At 38.5% G+C, this 21,710-nt stretch overlaps 1 protein-coding gene across 1 annotated transcript in view; it reads right to left on the bottom strand.

Moving 5' to 3' along the window:
* LOC122801231 (mucin-5AC-like) overlaps window positions 1–21,710 on the bottom strand; it is a 206,258-nt gene that overhangs the window by 7,990 nt on the left and 176,558 nt on the right. The window contains exons 12-14 of the mRNA XM_044070783.1: window positions 15,985–16,188; window positions 13,920–14,105; window positions 776–979 (exon numbers count right to left, since the gene is read on the bottom strand). Coding sequence (XP_043926718.1) covers window positions 776–979; window positions 13,920–14,105; window positions 15,985–16,188 — 594 coding nt within the window. The remainder of the gene's footprint in view (window positions 1–775; window positions 980–13,919; window positions 14,106–15,984; window positions 16,189–21,710) is intronic.

Raw genomic sequence — 21,710 nt, 5'->3', positions numbered from 1 at the left:
AAGAGTAGAGTACACAAGAATAATACATTTTAAATGTGTATACATATTTTTTTGGTAAAACTATTATGAATTTTAGTGATGGTTTTAAAATTTTTATTAGTGTATAACAAAATAAAGTAGGTTTTTTCATTTGTGTATTTATTATAATCAATTATATTACAAACACTTGATTTTTTACTAAATGTTTTTAACTAAAGGAAGTGTTGTTATTAAAGAAGGTATATCTCTTGAAGGAATTTTGGCGCCTTTTTTTGAATGGAAGTATTTATAGTTGTAACAGTTGTAATGGTCTGTTTCATTCTATTTGAAAAAGCCCAGCACTTAGCAGGGTGAAAGCGCTTGTATTTCAGTTTGTTTTATCAATTAAATCATTTACAGCGTGTTCCAGTGTGCACAGAAAATTATTTTCTTTGGATATATAGATGTATGAAACAGTAAAATTAAAACAAGAAGAAAGGTGTCTCATTTTTATTTAAACATTATCATTTTATTTAAATATTAACTAGAAACACTTTCACTAAACATAGTATGGCACAGTCTTCAGCTGTTAATTTGGACTCCCTGATTTATCATATCAACTTGTGCCATACCAACCAAAAATGGAGGTGAACAGATAATCCTCCTTCATGTCTTTAGCTAATTGCAAGGATCCTCCAGTTTTGGGGCATCTTACTGAACTGGAAGCTTAACAAATTTAGGATGTTTATGACATTCAAACTGCAATGTAACTTCAACTTGCAAAACATTCTCAAAAAAACAATATCTCTGCCTTTACCTGCCATAGTAACAGCAACATGTGTAGAGCTTAATGTACTTTGAGATGGAAATGTGGTACTCTCTGTTTCTTGAATGATTGTTTCTGTTGATGCTGTTTCTGAAACTGATGCACTAACTGTTGTAAAAGTAGAGCTTGGTGTACTTGAAGGACTATATGTGGTACTCTCATTTTCTTGAATGAGTATTTCTGTTGATGTTCTTTCTAAAAATGAAACAGCAAGTAGAGTAAATATACAGCTTGGTGTACTTGTAGGAGTACATGGGATACTTTATACATAAATGTTTCTGTTCATGCTGTTTCTGAAACTAATGTAGAAAATGCAGTAAATGAAGAGCTTCATGTATTTTAACTTGGAGATGCAATACCCTTCCTTAAACTACTGATTCATTTAGTGTTAGTGCAACAGATGTTTATTTTGCAAGGTCACTTCTCTTGGTAAGCTAACCGTATCTTATCTATTTGCATCCATCAGCTTATTTTTCCTTTAATAACAAATAGGAAAATTCCTCCTTTATAGTATAAGTTATTACCTGTCAATTTTGTTGCACCAATACACCAAGAATGGAACATCTTTTATACTTTGCAACAAAAAGTATAGAAAAACTAAATTACATGTTGATTTAAGCCTTTATAAAACACACAGATGAATGTGTGTTAGCTTTCTACCCATCATAGATACTCAGTACATTAAAAATTGTAGAGTTCTCTTATATTAAATTATCAGTGCAGCATTTTAATGTGATTCTGTACAATATAGCAACTGCACTGAAATGTTCTGCTATAAAAATGTGATAAAATTATCCATGGCTTACTTCATTAACTTTAAACTGTATCATGTTTAAACTATATATAGATTTATGAAACCGTAAAATTCAAGCAAGAAGAAAGGTGTCTCATTTTTCTTTAAATATTATCATTTTATTTAAATATTAACTAAAAGCACTTTCACTACAGAAAGTATCACACAGTCTTCAGCTGTTAAATTGCACTCCGTTATTTGCTATCATATGAGAGTATCACACAGTTTTCGGCTGTTAAATTGCACTCCTTTATTTGCTATCATATCGACTTGTGTCATACCAACCCCACATGAGAGGGGAGCAGACAATCCTCCTTCATGCCTTTACCTAACTGCAAGGATCCTCCAGTTTTGGGCATATTATTGAACCTGAGTCAATTGAGTTTCAGTAAGAGCACAATCCTTATATGCTTTTCATCAATATTTAACTGCAGAAATTATCTGCTTTGCAGAAATAAATGTAATATTGCCTTTTTGTGCATTTGAATCTATCACTATAGACAATTAATTTAGCAAACTGTAAAAATCTAAACCTGCTAGTCAGTGGAAGGTATGCTTATTTATTTTACCACCATGAATAGTCACTACGCTGTGGAAATAATCATGTTCATTGATACTCAAAGATAGCTAAAAAGGAAGTCGACTCATAATCTGAGGAGTTAGTGTACAATGCTGTACCACAAAAGCTGCTAACTTTTATGTTGCAATTTATATTTAAGAACCACTGTCTATAGTGCTGTTAGATAGCTGATGGTTTTAAATGAAAATTCAAAATCTGTAGTATAAAACAATGTATTCAATTGGTATCTTACTATCTCAAGAAGTTAGACAACTGATTTTAAGTGAAGGTCTCAGGACATCTCTAAGAGCTTGTGCTCAGATTAGGAAAGATGTAATCGTAGCATGAATGCAAAATGGAATTAATGCACTCAATACAGTTGAACACAGAAATATAATGAGAAAGTAGAACTCTTCAGTGCGAAACAACCCATTCAGATAAGGCATTAAAAATGGGTTACTGTTTAATATTTCCATATTAAGTGTTCATCAGAAAAGACAGTGAATTAAAGTGTGATAAGTATAACTTAAAAAAAAATTATTATGAGTTTGATGAGCTGTATGGTTATAGGGAAGCACAGAAAGTGATATCTGCAGTCCTTACCTGATAAATTGAACTCCCTGATTTCTTATCCCATCATCTAGTGCCATACCAACCCCAAAGGAGAGGTGAACAGACAATCACCTTTCACTCTTTTACCTACCTGCAAGGATCACCCATGATACAATAAGATGGTATTTATGTTGAATATGCTGTAAGGAGCCATTTTTAAAATGCATCTGTAAGAATATGGAGTCCTTGGCACCTCTCGGCATTTCTATGCACACAATGTAAGTGTTTTCAGTTTGTTTTTTACCTATATTGCTATTCTAAGAACACAGTTATACTTGATTGCTTGTTTCATTAATTTCAATGTATACTGTGAAACTTTGAATGATCTACTTGGCTGGTTATATATGGTTGCAATTGTACTGCTTAATATTCTGTTGACCACAGGGTGGCATGCACCTGGTTGTTAGTGTGGCTACTTACTGCTTGGATAAACAATATCCATCTATTATTTATAGCCTTAGGTTAACTTTACTGAATTTAAATGGCCCACTTGTTGTGCATTCATCAGCTAATACATTAAGTATGAGCTGTTTGTCAAATTTACTCCAACACTTTGCTCTGTTGCAATTTAATATCTATTACCAGTTAAGTATTGTACTGCTGCCTTGCTTGTTGCTGTCTTCCTGAAAACCTATAAGAGTTGTTAGAATGTACTGACTGCATTTTCTGAGGAATTACCTGTCACTATGATGTTATGCATACAGAATTGACCAGTACGTGCCTCATCCTTCCTCTCCAATACTATTCTGTAGCTCAAACTGAACAGCTCATCTTCCCTTCTCATACTACCCTACTCTTTCCTTCTCATACTACCTTATTCCTGCACTACTACCAATGTTTACCCCCTTTTTCTATTGCACTATTGTTCTTAGCTGCTCCTACAGCATCTGTGGGCATTGCCTGTTATTGTATCTGTCTCTCTGACCTCTTTTATATCATCTAACTCAACTTTCCTTTTTGTTCCAGCTCCCCTAATTTCACTCAAGAAGGTTCCACCCCCTCCCTGGCTCAAACAATCAAGGTGCAATTACCTTCACAAGGCAAGAGGAATCCTGGTGACTCCAGTAACTGGCAGAGCTTTCAGTTAAAGGTAGGTCACCTTGTTTGGGGAAATATGCTAACTCAGGACTGTTCACCACTATCTATGAAATGAAGTCATTTGTCTTAGCTGTTCGAATTTATCTGCAGTTAATTTTTGTAACCACTGAAGCATGCACATGTGTTGGGGCAGCTGTCGCTAGCATTTCTTCACCTATTACTGCACCCCATAGTCTCTTCCTCCTCATTTCTGATTTTTTACCCTCTTATTTCGTCAACCTCCATGATATGCAAATAAAAGATGTTCCAGAGAATTAAGTAATCTCTGTATAACACAATAATGTATATCCCAAAAAAACATTCAGGTAATAAAGATGGCTCAGGTATAAGTAAGTGCTTTCGCATCCTGGTTTGGACACTTCATCAGACTTCTACAAAACACTACAACAAACTTCACTTAAATATATATCACATTAAAACATAATCAGCTAATCGTCATGGCTTGGCCAATGAAACCTTACTGCTAATTAAAGCACTAAATCGACAATTCGGATAACATGAGTGTAAAATCACAGCCTAAAAAATAGTAAAAATTCAATATGCTCAAAAATATAAGAATAAAATTGAAATATACAGTTTTTTTGTCCCAGTTCCCCTAACAACTAACAAGGTGCAATTACCTTTGCAGAGCTTCCAGTTAAATATAGGCTGCCTTCTTTTGGAGAACCTGCAAACTCAGGACTGTTCACCACTATCTATGAAATGAAGTAATTTGTTGTAGCTGTTCTAATTTCTCTGCAGTTAATTTTTGTAACCACTGAAGCATGCACATGTGTCAGGGAAGCTTTCGCTAGCATTCCTTCACCTCTTTCTACACCCCTTAGTATCTCCATCCTCATTTCTGAAATTTTACCCTCTTATTACATCAACCTCTGTTATATGCATCCCACCACTGATTATAGCTAGACCTAGCTGTTATCCCAATTAGAGACCTACTTGCTCAGCATTCTAGTAGTGTGCATTTATAAAATCTTGCATTACAGCCACTTACCTGCTACTGATAGTTTTTCTTTTCTATTTTACTCATTCATGGACCTGGGTCAACCTGCTCTGTTTGCCCTCGCTAAGCTCGGGCTTACTCTGCTCCCCTACCATAAACCCATTCCCACTCACCCCTTCAATTACATTTATACTCTCAATGTACATCCCACTCATGGGCATGTTGTTGAGGGGAACAGAGGGGATGAGGAAGTGATGGATAGGTATGGTGTTAAGCAAAGGAATGCAGAAGGTCAGATGGTAGTGTATATTGCAAAAAGGATAGACATGGCTGTGATGAATACGTATTTTAACAAGAGGGAGGAGCATAGGGTGACATACAAGAGTGGAGGAAGATGCATACAGGTGGATTATATCTTATGTAGAAGGGCCAGTCTGAAGGAGATTGGAGACTGTAAAGTGGTGGCAGGGGAAAGTGTAATTAGGCAGCATAGGATGGTGGTTTGTAGGATGACGTTGGTGATCAAAAAGAGGAGGATGAGTGTGAGGGCAGCACCAAGGATCAAATGGTGGAAAAATGAAAAAGGGTAATTGTGAGGTGATGTTCAGGGAAGAGTTAAGACAGGCACTGGGTGGCAGTGAAGAGTTACCGAATAGCTGGGTAACTACAGCAGAGCTAGTAAAAGAAATGGCTAGAAAGGTGCTTGGTGTGACATCTGGAAAGAGGAAGAAGGACAAGGAGACCTGGTGATGGAATGAAGAAGTACAGGAGATTATACAGAGAAAGAGGTTGGTGAAGAAGTGGGATTGTCAAAGAGATGAAGAAAGTAGACAAGAGTATAAGGAGATGAGGTGCATGGCAAAGAGAGAGGTGGCAAAGGCTAAGGATAAGGCATATGAATAGTTGTATAAAAGGTTGGACACTAAGGAGGGAGAAAATGACCTGTACCGATTGGCTAGACAGAGGGGCCGAGCTAGTAAAGATGTGCAGCAGGTAAGGGTGATATAGGATAATGAGGGAAATGTACTCACAAGTGAGGAGAGTGTGATGAGCAGATGGAAAGAGTACTTTGAGGGGTTGATGAATGAAGAGAATGAGAGGGAGAGAAAGTTGGATGATGTGCGGATAGTGAATCATGAAGTGCAGTGGATTAGCAAGGAGGAAGTAAGGATAGCTATGAAGAGGATGAAGAACGAAAAGGCTGTTGGTCCAGATGACATACCTGTGGAAGCATGGAAGTGTTTAGGTAAAATGGCAGTGGAGTGTTTAACTAGATTGTTTAATGAAATCTTGGAAAGTGAGAGGATGCCTGAGGAATGGACAAAAAGTGTTTTGGTACCAATTTTTAAGAATAAGGGTGATGTGCAGAGCTGTAGTAACTACAGAGGGATTAAACTGATCAGTCACAGCATGAAGTTATGGGAAAGAGTAGTGGAAGCTAGGTTAAAAAGGGAGGTGATGATTAGTGATCAGCAGTATGGTTTCATGCCAGGAAAGAGCACTACAGATGCGATGTTTTCTCTGAGAGTGTTGATGGAGAAGTACAGAGAAGGTCAGAAGGAGTTGCATTGTGTTTTTGTGGATTTAGAGAATGCATATGACAGGGTGCCTAGTGAGGAGTTGTGGTACTTTATGAGGAAGTCAGGAGTGTCAGAGAAGTATGTAAGAGTGGTACAGGATATGTACAAGGGTAGTGTGACAGCGGTGAGGTCTGTGCTTGGAGTGATGGATGTGTTTAAGGTGGAGGTGGGATTACATCAAGGATCAGCTCTGAGCCCTTTCTTATTTGCAATGGTGATGGACAGGTTGATGGACAAGATCAGACAGGAGTCCCCGTGGACTATGATGTTTGCAGATGACATTGTGATTTATAGTGAGAGTAGGAATCAGGTGGAGTAGACCCTAAATAGGTGGAGATATGCTCTAGAGAGAAGAGGCATAAAGGTCAGCAGGACTAAGACAGGATATATGTGTGTGAATGAGAGGGAGGATAGAGGAATGGTGAGGATGCAGGGAGTAGAGGTAGCGAAGGTGGATGAGTTTAAGTACTTGGGATCAACAGGTCAGAGTAATGGTGAGTGTGAAAGAGAGGTGAAGAAGAGAGTACAGGCAGGATGGAGTGGGTGGAGAAGAGTGACAGGAGTGATTTGTGACAGATGAGTACCAGTAAGAGTGAAAGGGAAGCTCTACAAGAGGGTACTGAGACCAGCTATGTTATATGGGTTGGAGACAGTGGCATTGACAAAAAGGCAGGAGTCAGAGCTTGACGTGGCAGAGATGAAGATGTTAAGATTTGCACTGGGTGTGACAAGGATGGATAGGATTAGGAATAAGTATATTAGAGGGTTAGCTCAGGTTGGACAGTTTTGAGACAAAGCCAGAGAGGCAAGATTACATTGGTTTGGACATGTGCTGAGGAGGGGTGCAGAGTATATTGGGAAAAAGATGCTAAGGATGAAGCTGCCAGGTAACAGGAAAAAATGGAAGGCTAAGATAAGGTTTATGGATGTGGTGAGAGAGGACATGCAGGTGATTGGTGTGACAGAGCAAGATGCAGAGGACAGGAAGAAATGGAAACAGTTGATCTGCTGTGGCGACCCCTAATGGGAGCAGCTGAAAGAAGAAGAAGTAGAAGAAGAAGAAGAGTGTACCCCCCACTCAATGCCACAGCTACTTACACACCTCCTCATCTCCACCTGTAATGCATTAGCAGTTATCTGCATAACCCTGCCACCCTCCAACCCTTCTCACACACAACCAGTAGTTAACTACCCTACATCACACCACCTCTTACCACACCCGCACTCAAACTCAGTACAGCACCATAAAAATAACAATGTTACTCCTAAACTTTATCTACATAAACTTTCTCCTATCTACCTAATTGCTTCCTTCCATGAGTTTCACATATCAGTTTGCTACTCTCCCAGATTAGCCAATACAAGTCACAAATCCAACACCCCTTGAAGAAATTTAATAGCACCCTACTTCTACAAATACTCTCTCATAGAACTCTTCATGCTAAAGTATCTTCCCACACAACCTATTTCTAATTTTTTTGTGTAAATATCTAAAATTAATCACATAATTAGCTCAACAATGTCCATGAAAACAATCTCAACTAATTTAAAATGGTGACATACACCCCAACCCTGGCCCACAGACACTCAACAAATCTTAACACATAATAACTCCAAATAAAAGATGGTCACCGTGCTAATCTTAAACATAAACTTAAGGAGCATTCTAAACAAAGTAGAACAACTCCATGCTGCCCTCCGTCTATATACACTCACCACAGTCATCCTAACTGAAACTTGGTTAAAACCACATGTTAAAGATAGTGAACTCCTCTCTCAAGGTTATAATATTTTCAGATTGGACTGAATCAACAAGTGGGGCAGGGGTATTTCAATTATCTAAAAGGACACACTCATGTTAGAACAAAGAGATAGCTATCTCTCTGATCCCAATTGCTCTGAAGTGCTTATATCCAGCCTTCAACTATTCAATAACAAGTGCATTATCATTATCGCAGTCTACTGCCCGGCAGGCAAATATTCTACAATAATCAAAAATATCCTTAATTGGACATAATGTACCTTTAGCTATGAAACTATCACCACTGGTTATTTCAACCTAGACTGGTCTTCCTGTTCCTCTGATAACCCATCAAACTATGTTAACCTTTTTGTCTTTACTCAAATCATCAACACCCCCACTAGAATTGATAAACACAGTAAAAAACAACCCATACTTGACTGGATTCTAGCCAATAGGCTCTCCATATGCCAACATTCAGGATGTCTTCCAGACATCTTTAGTGATCACATACCAATATACCTCCTAAGACATAAAGTGAACCCTAAACAAATTCGTAATCTATAAGCACATTCAAAACACAAAGAGCTTCTCCACCAATATCTTTAACCACCTATTGAAACAATGCAATTGTTCCCCACTTAAGTACCTCCAATAAGATGAAGCATTAGAATTCTAGATGAAGCACCCCTTTTCAGGAAAATCTGAGTAAGATTAAAACCAAACTCTTTGATATCAAAGCACACCAAACTGCGTATGAAACAAAGATGCAAGGCATGGTCCCATTACCTGGGTAACAAAAATTAAGCCAACTCTTTCACTCTAGCAATATCCCTAAACTTAGTAGCACAACACTGCATTATGCACTCTTGTATACAGACACCACACATTATAATAATATCTGCCCACAGTTATTCAAGAGCTAAAGTAACGGACCAATTCAGGACTAAACACATAAGCACTCATTCCTACTCCAATAAAACACAATATTTTCTCACACTCCTCACCAAATTCCAACATCTGTATAACCATTTTAACTCCAGGCTCACCATAAGTGGGGATATCCACCCCGACCCGGGCCCAAATCCATCCTGTCCCAACACAAACTGCTCCAACACAAATGTCAGAACATAACATCCCCACTTTCTTCATCCCTGGGCAAATCAACAACAGCAGCAAAACTAACCATCTTTTAATGCTAAATATTAATATTAGAAGTATCAAAAATAAAATACCTGAACTCTAGGCCACAATAGCACACTACTCCTCAGACATAGTTGCTTTAACAGAAACCTGGCTAAATAAAAACATAGCTAACTCAGAAGTTCTCCCTACCGGCTGCAATATCATTAGACAAGACAGACCACTTTGTAAAGGGGGTGGAACTGCCTTACTGTACAAGTCAAACTTAATTGTCCATCAATTACCAAACTCCTACCCCTCCCCCAGTAACTGGGACATACTTATCTCACAACTTCAACTTTACCCTAAAAAGGTCATCACCACAGTTGTGATCTATATTCCACCTGGTAATACACCTGCTAGCCTTGAAGACTTCTTATCCTGGTGTTCTTCCACATACTCATAAGAAACACTTATTCTGGGGGACTTCAACCTAGATCGGTTCACCTGTATATCAGAACCGCCAAGTAATCTAATAAATCTCCATGGCTAACAGCAGCTAGTCCAAATTCCAACTAGATGTGATAAAAAATCTAAAAGGGAATCCATCCTTGACTGGGTCCTAACTAACAACCCCACATTGTACCCTCACACAGGTAGTCTCCCAGACACCTTAAGTGACCACAACATAATATACTTTATACGTAGTAGAACAAGCATATCCAAAACCACTAACTATATATCCACTAGAAACACAAAAAAATTCTCTCCTGAGGTCCTCAACACTTTACTCTGTAACTGTGACTGGACCCCCCCCTAAAAACCCTCCCACTTGACCAGGCTGTAGCATATTTCAACAAAACATTTATACAACACCTAGACACTATCGCTCCATTGCGCAAAATCAAGGTTAGAACCTCTACAAACCCCTGGCTCAGTAAAGAATCCAAACAAATCCTCAAGTCCGGAGACACTGCCTGGCTTTACTATAAAAAAACAAAGAAACACAAAGCCTAAGTACCAAGAACTGCGCAACGGTGCAAAAAAATGCATTAGGCTGGACAAAAAATCCTACTACACAACATTACAAACTAAATACCAACACAACCCGCAAAAAATTTGGAAAAATGTAAACCAGCTACTAAAATCCACCTGAAAGGCTACCCCCAAACCAACCACCCCTGACACTAAAGTTCCCATCGAAACACAATTCAACTCCCAATTCTATCCTTAGTATCACAGGACAGTTCCTTCCTCACTACCCCCCCCCCCAAAACAAATAACACTAATACAAGCTTTACCCTCAAAACAGTTTCCACCACTTCAATCAAAAGCATGCTCTCCAAACTAAAAACCTCATCAACAGCAGCCGACCTACTCCCCAGCTATTTCTTGAAACTCACAGCAGATGCTATTGCTATCCCAGTCTCCACTCTCATAAACAGATCAATTGTTGAAAAATATGTGCTCAAACTCTAGAAAATATCCTATGCTACACCCATACATAAAGGTGAGACCTCCACTGAACTTAATAACTACAGACCCATTGCTTTACTCTCCCCCCTGGCCAAAATCCTAGAAAAATGCATCCATACCCAGATGCTAAACTATCTCCTAGACAGCAACATCCTGTCACCTACTCAGCATGGTTTCAGACCTGCCCATAGTACCACTACAGCCCTCCTCTGCTTCACAGACACAGTAAACCATCTCAGAAATGAAGGCCTACAAGTGTCAACTCTTTTTTTGGATATGTCCAAAGCATTTGACACAGTCTCACACCAAATCCTGCTAAACAAACTAAACCAATATCATCTATCAAATTCCACTCTTACCTGGTTCCAAAGCTACTTAACTGACAGGTACCAAGCTGTGAAATGGGAAAATTCTCTCTCTCCTCAGCTGCCCATAACTATAGGAGTCCCACAGGGTCTATCTTAGGACCACTACTATTCAGTCTTCACAAATGACCTCCATACCTCCACACAGCATGCATCTATAATTCAGTATGAAGATGACACTACCTTAATCTGTGCTGCACAAAACATTCCCACCCTCCTGCAAACAACTCAACTAGCATTCTCTGACGTTGAAAACTACCTTACCAAAGCCCAACTTATCCTCAATCCAAAGAAAACTCAGCTTATGATTATAACCAGTTCTAACAAAAACACTAACAGTCAATTCACTATCTACTCCATTAATGCTACTTCAATTGCTCCAGTGGCACAGGCTAAGCTATTGGGAATAACCATAGACTCCCACCTAAAATTTGATAGTCATCTCAACTTAACTATTAAAAAAGTACATGCCAAACTGGGGTCGCTCTACCGTATCAAACCATTTCTTACCAACAACACAAGATCAGCCATTGCTCACTCTCAACTTCTATCCATCCTACTATATGCATCTCCCATTCTGACTAATCTCAACAAAACTGAACTAAGCAAAATGGAAGCCTGCTATAACCGAATTGCCCGCTTTGCTGCAAATTGCTCATATAGATCTCATCACTGTACTGCTTTGAGACAGCTCCACTGGCTTGAACTGCCCAACCTCCTAACCTACAATCAGCTCTGCCTCTGTCATTCTATCTATTACCTCCCCAATAAGTGTCCTGCCCTCAAAAACCTAGTACAACATCACTCAGCCAAAAGGCCTCTTAGATCATCAAGCAAACTACTACTAGAAGTCACCAACAGCTACAATAGCTTTGGAGATGCACTATATAGTAGTTCAGTGGCTAAAAAATGGAACTCTGTCCCTACAAGCATTCAAAACACATCATCCAAAGCCTCCTTTAAAGACCTCATCAGGCAATATCTCAAGGAAAGTTGGAAGTGCCATGATTGCTCCCCAGGCTAGTGAAAGCGGATAAGACATACATACAAAATCTAGAGAATTTGATAATAGTTTTCAGTCTTACTCACAAACACTGGCTAATCTACAATGTATGTACTGTACCTGTGTACTATGTATGTATGTATTCTACCTATGTTCCAAATTTCAGCTGTACACCACAAATCTATTAATTACCTTTATTTTTAAAATTAATATTTTTTTGTTTGTTCTCTCCACTGTAACTGTTTATGTGCCGCATACCACTGTAAAAACATGTCTCCTGTAATTTGTGTGTATACTGATCATGTCTAAATAACTAAATGTGTCTGTAATTTTTCTTTGTGGAGCTTTTCTCCCCGGGCCTCTGCTGAAAAAGGGCCTTTTTGGCTCAGCCAGACACCCCCAGTTAACAAATGTAAAATAAAAATAAAATAAATAAATAAAATAAATAAAATAAAATAAACACCCAAACCTATCAACAATTGCAAAATACAGTGAAAAAGCAAATAAAAATAGAGAAAAAAATCTTAGTATACTTTAGCTCAGCATATATATCAAAATAGCCCCAAGAAATTCTGGGTCTATCTCATATGTTCGAAGTTCCAAAACTTCGAATCATTAAAGGATGAACTTTAATGACCGAAGTCTCGAAACTTCAAACACGCATAAAAAAAAGTAAAAACAGTAAAAAAAAAGTTCTCAGCAGGGGGGCAAGCCCCCCTGCACCCCCCATATTCCCAATACTTAAATATACCAACTCTGAGAGTGCACTACAGTACAGTAAAGGGAAATCTTCCCTTTCCATGCTATATGGCAATTTCTGTTATATGTTTTGAGGTTTTACAACTTCAATCATTAAAGTTCATTCTTTAATGATTTGAAGTTGTAAGACTTCGATCATATGATAGGAATCTGAAATTCTGGGTCTCTATAAACCAACTTCTTAACCCAAAATATTCCTCTACCCCTTCCGCCTCCACGTCATACACCACTGAAAGCATCCCCTTTCAATTCAATTCTCACTTCATTAATTCCATCCTATTCCTAATCAAACAAAAATCCACTAAACCACTGACCATACTGACCTCTTCTCCCAAGAACCCAGTAGCATTCAGCCTTAAAGCTACACCTACAACCACAACAACAAACTTCTCCATCAACTTAAACCTTCAACACCTGCAGCTGACTCACTTTCCAATTCTTTCCTGAAACGGGCAGCTGATGCCATTGCTAATACCATAAAAGCTGTACCATAAAAGCTGTTGTTAGATAGCTGATAGGTTTAAAAATCAAAATCTACATTTTAAAATGATGTATTCAATGTGTATCTTACTACCTCAAGAAGTTAGACACCTTCTTATTTTAAATGAATGTCTCAGGACATCTCTAAGTGATTGTGATCAGATTAGGAAATATGTACTCCTAGGATAAATGCAAAATGCAATTCAAGCACTCAATATTGTTTAACACAGAAGACTTACATACAATATGAGCAAGTACAACTCTTCATTGTCAAACAACTCATTCAGATAAGACATTACAAAAGCTTTACCATTTAATATTTCCATAAAAATCTCCATCTGAACAGACAGTGAATTAAAACATGATAATTATAACTTAAAAAATATTATCAACTTGATGACCTGTACTTTTACATGGAATAATTTTGTGAACTGTTCATCTAATATTCTCTTAATGCTTATGAAAATAATATTTCAAAAAAGTATACTAAACAGTAAAGTTCACTGTATGCCTTAACCTTAGCAAATTCAAAACATTTATGACATTCGAATTGCAGTGTAACTTTAACTTGCAAGGCATTCACACAAAGCAATATGTCTCCCTTTACCTGCCATAGTAATGACAGCAGGTGTAGAGCTTAATGCAGGGGTAGATGCAGATGTGGTACTCTTTGTTTCTTGAATGATTGTTTCTGTTGTTGCTGTTTCTGAAATTGAAGCAGTAACTGTTCTAAAAGTAGGATTATATGTGGTACTCTCATTTTCTTGAGTGGCTATTGCTGTTGATGCTTTTTCTAAACATGAAACAGACAGTGCAGTAAATATAGAGCTTGGAGAACTTGTAGGAGTATATGGGATACGTCATGCATGAATATTTCTGTTCATGCCATTTGTGAAACTGGTGCAGAAAATACAGTAAATGAAGAGCTTGATATATTATGACTTGGAGATGCAATACGCTCTCTTAAACTACAATTTCATTCGGTGTTACTGAAACAGATATTTATTTTGTAAGCTCACTTCCCCTGGTAAGCTAACTGTATCTCACCTATTTCATCTATCAACTTATTTTTCTTGTAATAAAAAATAGAAAAAATACAACTTTATAGTATAAACCATTACTTGCCAATTTTGTTGCACAAATACAACAAACATGGAACACCTTTTATACTTTGCAACAAAGAGTGTAGAAAAACTGTATTACAAATTGATTTAAGGCTTGATAAAACACACAGATGAATGTGTGTTAAGTTTGTACACATCATAGATACTCAGTACAAAATTGATGATAGAGCTCCCACATATTAAATTACCAGTGAAATATTTCAATGAGATATTGTAGAATACAGCAAATACACTGAAAATTTCTGCTATACAAACAAACGTTATAAAATTATCCATGGCTTAATTCATTTCCTTTTAAACCATATGTTTAAACTATATATAGATGTATAAAACAGTAAATTTCAAAGAAAAAGAAAGGTGTCTCATTTTTATTTAAATATTATCATTTTATTAAAATATTAACTGGAAACACTTTCACTAAACATAGTATGGCACAGTCTTCAGCTGTTTATTTGGACTCCCTGGTTTGTTATCATAACAACTTGCGGCATACCATTCCCAAATGAGAGTTAAACAGACAATCCTCTCTCATGCCTATAGCTAATGGCAAGGATCCTCCAGTTTTGGTGCATCTTATTGAACCTGAGTCAATTGAGTTTCTGTAAGAGCACAATCCTTTTATGATTTTCATCAATATTTAACTGCAGAAATAATCTGTTTTGCAGAAATAAATGTAATATTGCCTTTTTGTGCATTTGAAACTATCACTATAGACAATTCATTTAGCAAACTGCAAAAAGCTAACCCTGTCATTCAGTGGAAGGTATGCTCATTTCTTTTACCACCATGAATAGTCACTACATTGTGGAAATAATCATGTTCATTAATACTCAATGATAGCTAAAAATGAAGTTGACTCATAATCCGATGAGTTAATGTAAAATACTGCACCACAAAAGCTGCTAACTTTTATTGTGCAATTTATGTGTAAAACCACTGCCCTTAATGGTGTTAGATAGCTCACGGATGTAAATGAAAAATGAAAGTCTGCAGTATAAAACAATGTATTGAATTGGTACTTTACTACCTCAAAAAGTTAGACAAGTCTGATTTTAAGTGAAGGTCTCAGGACATCTCTAAGAGCATTTTGTTAGATTAGGATATATGTACTCCTAGGATGATTGCTGAATAGAATTCATGCTCTCAATGTTGTTGAACATAAGGACTTACAGAGAAATATAATGAGAAAGTACAACTCTTCCGTGTTAAATAACCCATTCAGATAAGACATTAAAAATGCTATCACCATTTAATATCTCCATATAAATGTTCATCTGAACAGACAGTGAACTAACACTTGATAACTATAACTTAAAACAATTACGAGTTTGATGATTTATACATTTATAGGGAATAATTTTGTGAGCTGTTCATCTGTTATTCTCTTAATGCTTATGAAAATAATAGTTCAAAAATCATAAGTATCCTAAACAGAAAAGTCCACTGTATGGCTTAAGCTTAGCAAATTCAGGAAGTTTATGTCATTCAAACTGCAATGTAACTTCAACTTGTAAAACATTCTCACAAAATCAGTATCTCTTCCTTTACCTGCCATAGTAACAGCAACATGTGTAGAGCTTAATGTACTTTGAGATGGAAATGTGGTACTTTCTGTTTCTTGAATAATTGTTTCTGTTGATGCTGTTTCTGAAACTGATGCAGTAACTGTTGTAAAAGTAGAGCATGGTGTACTTGAAGGACTATATGTGGTACTCTCATTTTCTTGAATGAGTATTTCTGTTGATGTTCTTTCTAAAAATGAAACAGCAAGTAGAGTAAATATACAGCTTGGTGTACTTGTAGGAGTACATGGGATACTTTATACATAAATGTTTCTGTTCATGCTGTTTCTGAAACTGATGTAGAAAATGCAGTAAATGAAGAGCTTCATGTATTTTAACTTGGAGATGCAGTACCTTTTCTTAAACTACTGATTCATTTAGTGTTACTGCAACAGATATATATTTTGCAAGGTCACTTCTCTTGGTAAGCTAACCGTATCTCATCTATTTACATCCATCAGCTTATTTTTCCTTTAATAACAAATCGGAAAATTCCTCCTTTATAGTATAAGCCATTACCTGCCAATTTTGTTGCACCAATACACCAAGCATGGAACATCTTTTATACTTTGCAACAAAAAGTATAGAAAAACTAAATTACAAGTTGATTTAAGGCTTTATAAAACAAACAGATGAATGTTTCTACCCATCATCGATACTCAGTACATTAATAAAGGTAGAGCTATCTCATATTAAATTATCTGTGCAGTATTTTAATGTGATTCTACACAATATAGCAACTACACTGCCATTTTCCGCTATAAAAATGTAATAAAATTATCCATGGCTTACTTCATTTTCCTTTAAATTGTATCATGTTTAAACTATATATAGATGTATGAAACTGTAAAATTCAAGCAAGAAGAAAGGTGTCTCATTTTTATTTAAATATTATCATTTTATTTAAATACTAACTAAAAGCACTTTCACTACAGAGAGTATCACACAGTTTTCAGCTGTTAAATTGTACTCCCTTATTTGCTATCATATCAACTTGTGTCATAGCAACCCCACATGAGAGGGGAGCAGACAATCCTCCTTCATGCTTTTACCTAACTGCAAGGATCCTGCAATTTTGGGCATAGTATTGAACTTGAGTCAATTGAGTTTCAGTAAGAGCACAGTCCTTATATGCTTTTCATCAATATTTAACTGAAACAATTATCTGCTTTGCAGAAATAAATGTAATATTGCCTTTTTGTGCATTTGAATCTATCACTATAGACATTTCATTTAGCAAACTGTAAAAATCTAAACCTGTTAGTCAGTGGAAGTTATGCTTATTTATTTTACCACCATGAGTAGTCACTACACTGAGGAAATAATCATGTTCATTAATACTCAAAGATAGCTAAAAAGGAAGTTGACTCATAATCTGAGGAGTTAGTGTACAATGCTGTACCATAAAAGCTGCTAACTTTTATACTGCAATTTATATTTAAGAACCACTGTCTATAATGCTGTTAGATAGCTGATGGTTTTAAATGAAAATTCAAAATCTGTAGTATAAAACAATGTACTCAATTGGTATCTTACTAGCTCAAGACATTAGACAACTGATTTTAAGTGAAGATCTCAGGACATAAGAGCTTGTGCTCAGATAAGGAAAGATGTAATCTTAGCATGACTGCAAAATGGAATTCATGCACTCAATACAGTTGAACATAGAGGACTTACATAGAAATATAATGAGAAAGTGGAACTCTTCCTGCTATAAAGCCCGCTCCTGCTATAAAGCCCGCTTTAGCGCGCTTTTGCGTGATTTAGCGTGGAGTTGCCCATAGAGCACCATCGGGCAGCGCCGGTTAAACAAGGTTAAACTATTTCTGGCTCCGTAAAGTCTGCTCTTCAATTTTCCCTTAGAACTTCTCTACTTGCAATCTAAACAGTCTATTCTCTATCTCAAAAGCTCAGCACTTGCTCCTAAAGCATTTTTATATAGGTAAAGTACTTATATACTAAACAAAGTACTACATTAGCCTAGAATCCCCTTGAGTACCCATTTCCCTATAGGTCCCTTCTGACTCAGTTACACAGCAAACTTTTTCACTTTTTCTAGCATGTCGAAGGGTCAGTTGCTAGCGTCCTCTCCTGTTCAGCTGGTGAATCTGGGCATCTTGAGGTAATGTTACAATTGCCTCATGTACACAGACAACCCACTCCTTCTCCCACAAAACACAAATACATGTGAGAGATGCAACTATATAGCCAAACTGGAGGCTGAGCTCTCTCAACTCAGGACTGGCAAGACCAGACAGGAGGAGAAGGAAACCATGCACACCACAAACCCAATTTCACATAGAACTATCACAACTGCAAAACAAACACATAAACACACAAAGATATACTTGGAGGCACTGATCAAAAATCTACCAAAACTACAGAGGCCTCCAAAGCAGACACCCAAGCAACTGCCACCTCAAGACATAAGACATGCAACACATAGTTCTCAAAGTCAGTGTGCTAAACAGTCACAGCCCTTAAGGCCAAACACAATGCCAGACACACTTGTTATAGGTGACTCCATAGTCAGACACACTGACGTCCCACTCACCAGACTGAACAAGGAAAAGATCACAGTAAGCTGCTTGTCGGGCGCTAGAATCCGCCACATAACACAAGCACTCAGGTCACTCCACAGCAAGTACAAGTATGACTCAGTCATTGTCCATGCCGGTGTGAACGACCTGAGACGTACCTACCTGGACTACATGAAAAGAGACATAGAGGAGCTCTCAGATTATGTAGTCCAGGCCGGTATAACCCTGACCCTGAGCAGTATCCTACCCTCACCAAGAATGATGCCACAATACAGAGACAAAATGATCAGCTTTAATAATTGGCTTAATTACTGGTGTCATTCTAAGGGGATCCAATGTCTGTCTGCCTGGGATGACATGCTTGACAAGCCACGCTGCTTCGCAAGGGACGGCTTGCACCTGTCACCCCTGGGCTTCCGGATATTGGCAAAGGCTCTTGCCACCCCCATAGTGCCTTTTTTAGGCAAGGCTCAAATGATAAACCTACCACCCTAGAAAACAAAAAGGAAAAAAACTAAGGGTAATATGCTCAATGCCAGAAGTCTAAACCTCAAGATGCACGCCCTCGAAGCCCTCCTCAATATGGAGAACATCGATGTCTGTGCTGTGACTGAAACCTGGTTCAAGGCTCCTGAGAGCACCCCAGCACTATCAGGTTATACCTCATATCATGCGTTCCGGCCCCAAAATCCAGACCGAACCACAAAAGGAGGGGGAGTATCCATATTCATAAAGGATACCCACACCTCCAGGTTAGTGGCAACGCACGAAGCATCGGAGACCATCCAGGTGCAATTAACTATAGGTAAAACTGCCCTACAGTTTGTAGCATGCTACAGACCACCCTCTCAAACTCAGGAAACCCACACAGCCTTCCTGAAGACACTGGAGAGTATGAATGTCTCTCCAAACACCATCATATTGGGTGACTTCAACTACCCAAACATAGACTGGGAACATTACTCAAGCCCCAACACCCTAGCCCAAAGGTTCCTGGAGTTCATAAACTCAAATGCTATGGAACAACTAGTCACGATTCCCACAAGAGGAGAAAATATACTAGACCTGATCATCACAAACATGGGGACAAAATGCTCCACACCGGAAGTATATCCCTCATTGGTGAGATCAGACCATAAATTAATCTCACTGGAGATCCACATCCCACCCCCAATCCCAGCAAAAAAGACCACAGTGAAGAACTTCTCAAAAGCAAACTTCACACTTCTTAAGACTGTAGTGGTATCCTTCAAGGCCCCCGAGCCAGTGGAAACCACAACCCACACTGCTGAAACCCTTACAAATGCCTTCTATGAGCACCACCAGGAATGTATGGATCAAGCAATCCCTAATAAAATCAAGACCCTTTCCACCAAAGGCAGGCGCCCGGTCTGGTGGACTCGAGCCATAAACAAACTCTACAACAAGAGGAGAAAGCTACTACATGACAGAGCAAAATCCCTAAAAGGGAAGGCATCTCTGATCAATACTAGCAAAAAACTACGATCACTCATAAAATCATCCAAGGCCAACTTTGAGAGAAAATTCACTAAAGACACAAAAGACGATCATAAGGCCTTCTTTAGCTATGTTAAAAACCTGGGTGGAAACTCCCAGATATGCTCAGAATTAGTCCAAAATGATACAAAAATCACTGAACCCACAGACATTGCCAACATACTGGCAGACTGGTTCAGTGCAAATTTCTCCCCTCACTCTCCCCCAAAAGGAGAAATATCTATCCCACCAGAGTCTAGCCTCCCAAACATCTCAGATGCCCAGGTGAGAGCTGCTCTCTCTAAAGCAAAAAACACAGCATCAATGGGACCGGACGGTGTCCCCGGCTGTGTGCTACATGAACTCAATGAGGAACTAAACCCACACATAAGGCTGCTGTTTAATCTTAGCCTTACTACAGGATACGTACCCAAAGAATGGCGTATGGCAACTGTGGTCCCACTCCACAAAGGCGGTGCTTCTACGGACCCTGGAAATTACCGCCCCATAAGCTTGACGAGCCTTGTCTGCAAAGCTATGGAGAGGATCATAATGGAACTCATAAATAAAGACATTGGGGACCTACAGACACTGGATCCTTCCCAATTTGGCTTTGTCAAGGGCAGATCCTGCCTCCTGAACTTAGTCGACTTTTTCGAAACAGTCACTAAGGCCATTGATGAGGGTAAGGCAGTTCACACAGCCTACCTTGACCTAGCAAAAGCGTACGACACAATACCCCACTCGGGCATCATAGAAAAGCTCACCAGCTTAGATGTAAACCCATATGTCACAAGATGGGTTGCAAACTGGCTCAAGGACAGAACCCACAGGGTTAGAGTTGCTGGTGCCATGTCGGACTCTAAGCCAGTCATGAGCGGTGTCCCACAGGGCTCAGTCCTGGGCCCCCTCTTGTTCGGCATTTATTTTTCTGAAGTGCAGGCAAACATAGGGGGATTGTGGCTGACAAAATTTGCAGATGACTGCAAACTGGGCACCATAATTGACACTCCATCAGACACAGACATCCTCCAGAGAGGTCTCATAGAAATGGATAACTGGTGCCAGAGCCATGGCCTTAAGCTAAATGCCAAAAAATATATAGTCATACCCTTTGGGAAAAACAAGGTAACCCCTAATTACCACATAGGTGGTAATCCATTAAACACGTTAGACGTTATCAGGGACCTGGGAACCCAAGTTGACAGTAACCTCTCTTTTGACACTCACATTGCCAAAGTGGTTAGGAAGACCTTCTACATTGCCCACCTGATCATGAAGGGATTCACATCCAGATCAGGAGAGGTCATTGTACCCCTGTACTCTTCACTTATCAGACCAATGATTGAGTACAACGCCCCATTCGGAATGTACCTTACCCGACACCTGCAGCAGTTGGAAAGACCCCAAAAGTTCCTCACCAAAAGGATAAAGGGGCTCAAACATATGTCATACGCTGCCCGACTGAAGAAACTGCAGCTCTATTCAGTTGCATACCATCTGCTCAGAGGTGATCTGTGCCTGACATACAAGGCCATGTCCAACCCAGAATTAATGGACATGCTCCACCTCAAAAAATCCAAATCCACCAGAGCCACGAGAGCAAGAGACTTAAACCTCAACACGGATATAAATAGGACGTGCTGGAGGGACAGATTCATCACCCAGAGACTCC

The sequence above is a fragment of the Protopterus annectens genome, chromosome 4.part1 (assembly GCF_019279795.1).
Source record: "Protopterus annectens isolate FY-2018-M chromosome 4.part1, PAN1.0, whole genome shotgun sequence".
Lineage (NCBI taxonomy): Eukaryota > Metazoa > Chordata > Ceratodontiformes > Protopteridae > Protopterus > Protopterus annectens.
This window is presented reverse-complemented; position numbering and strand designations above follow the sequence as displayed.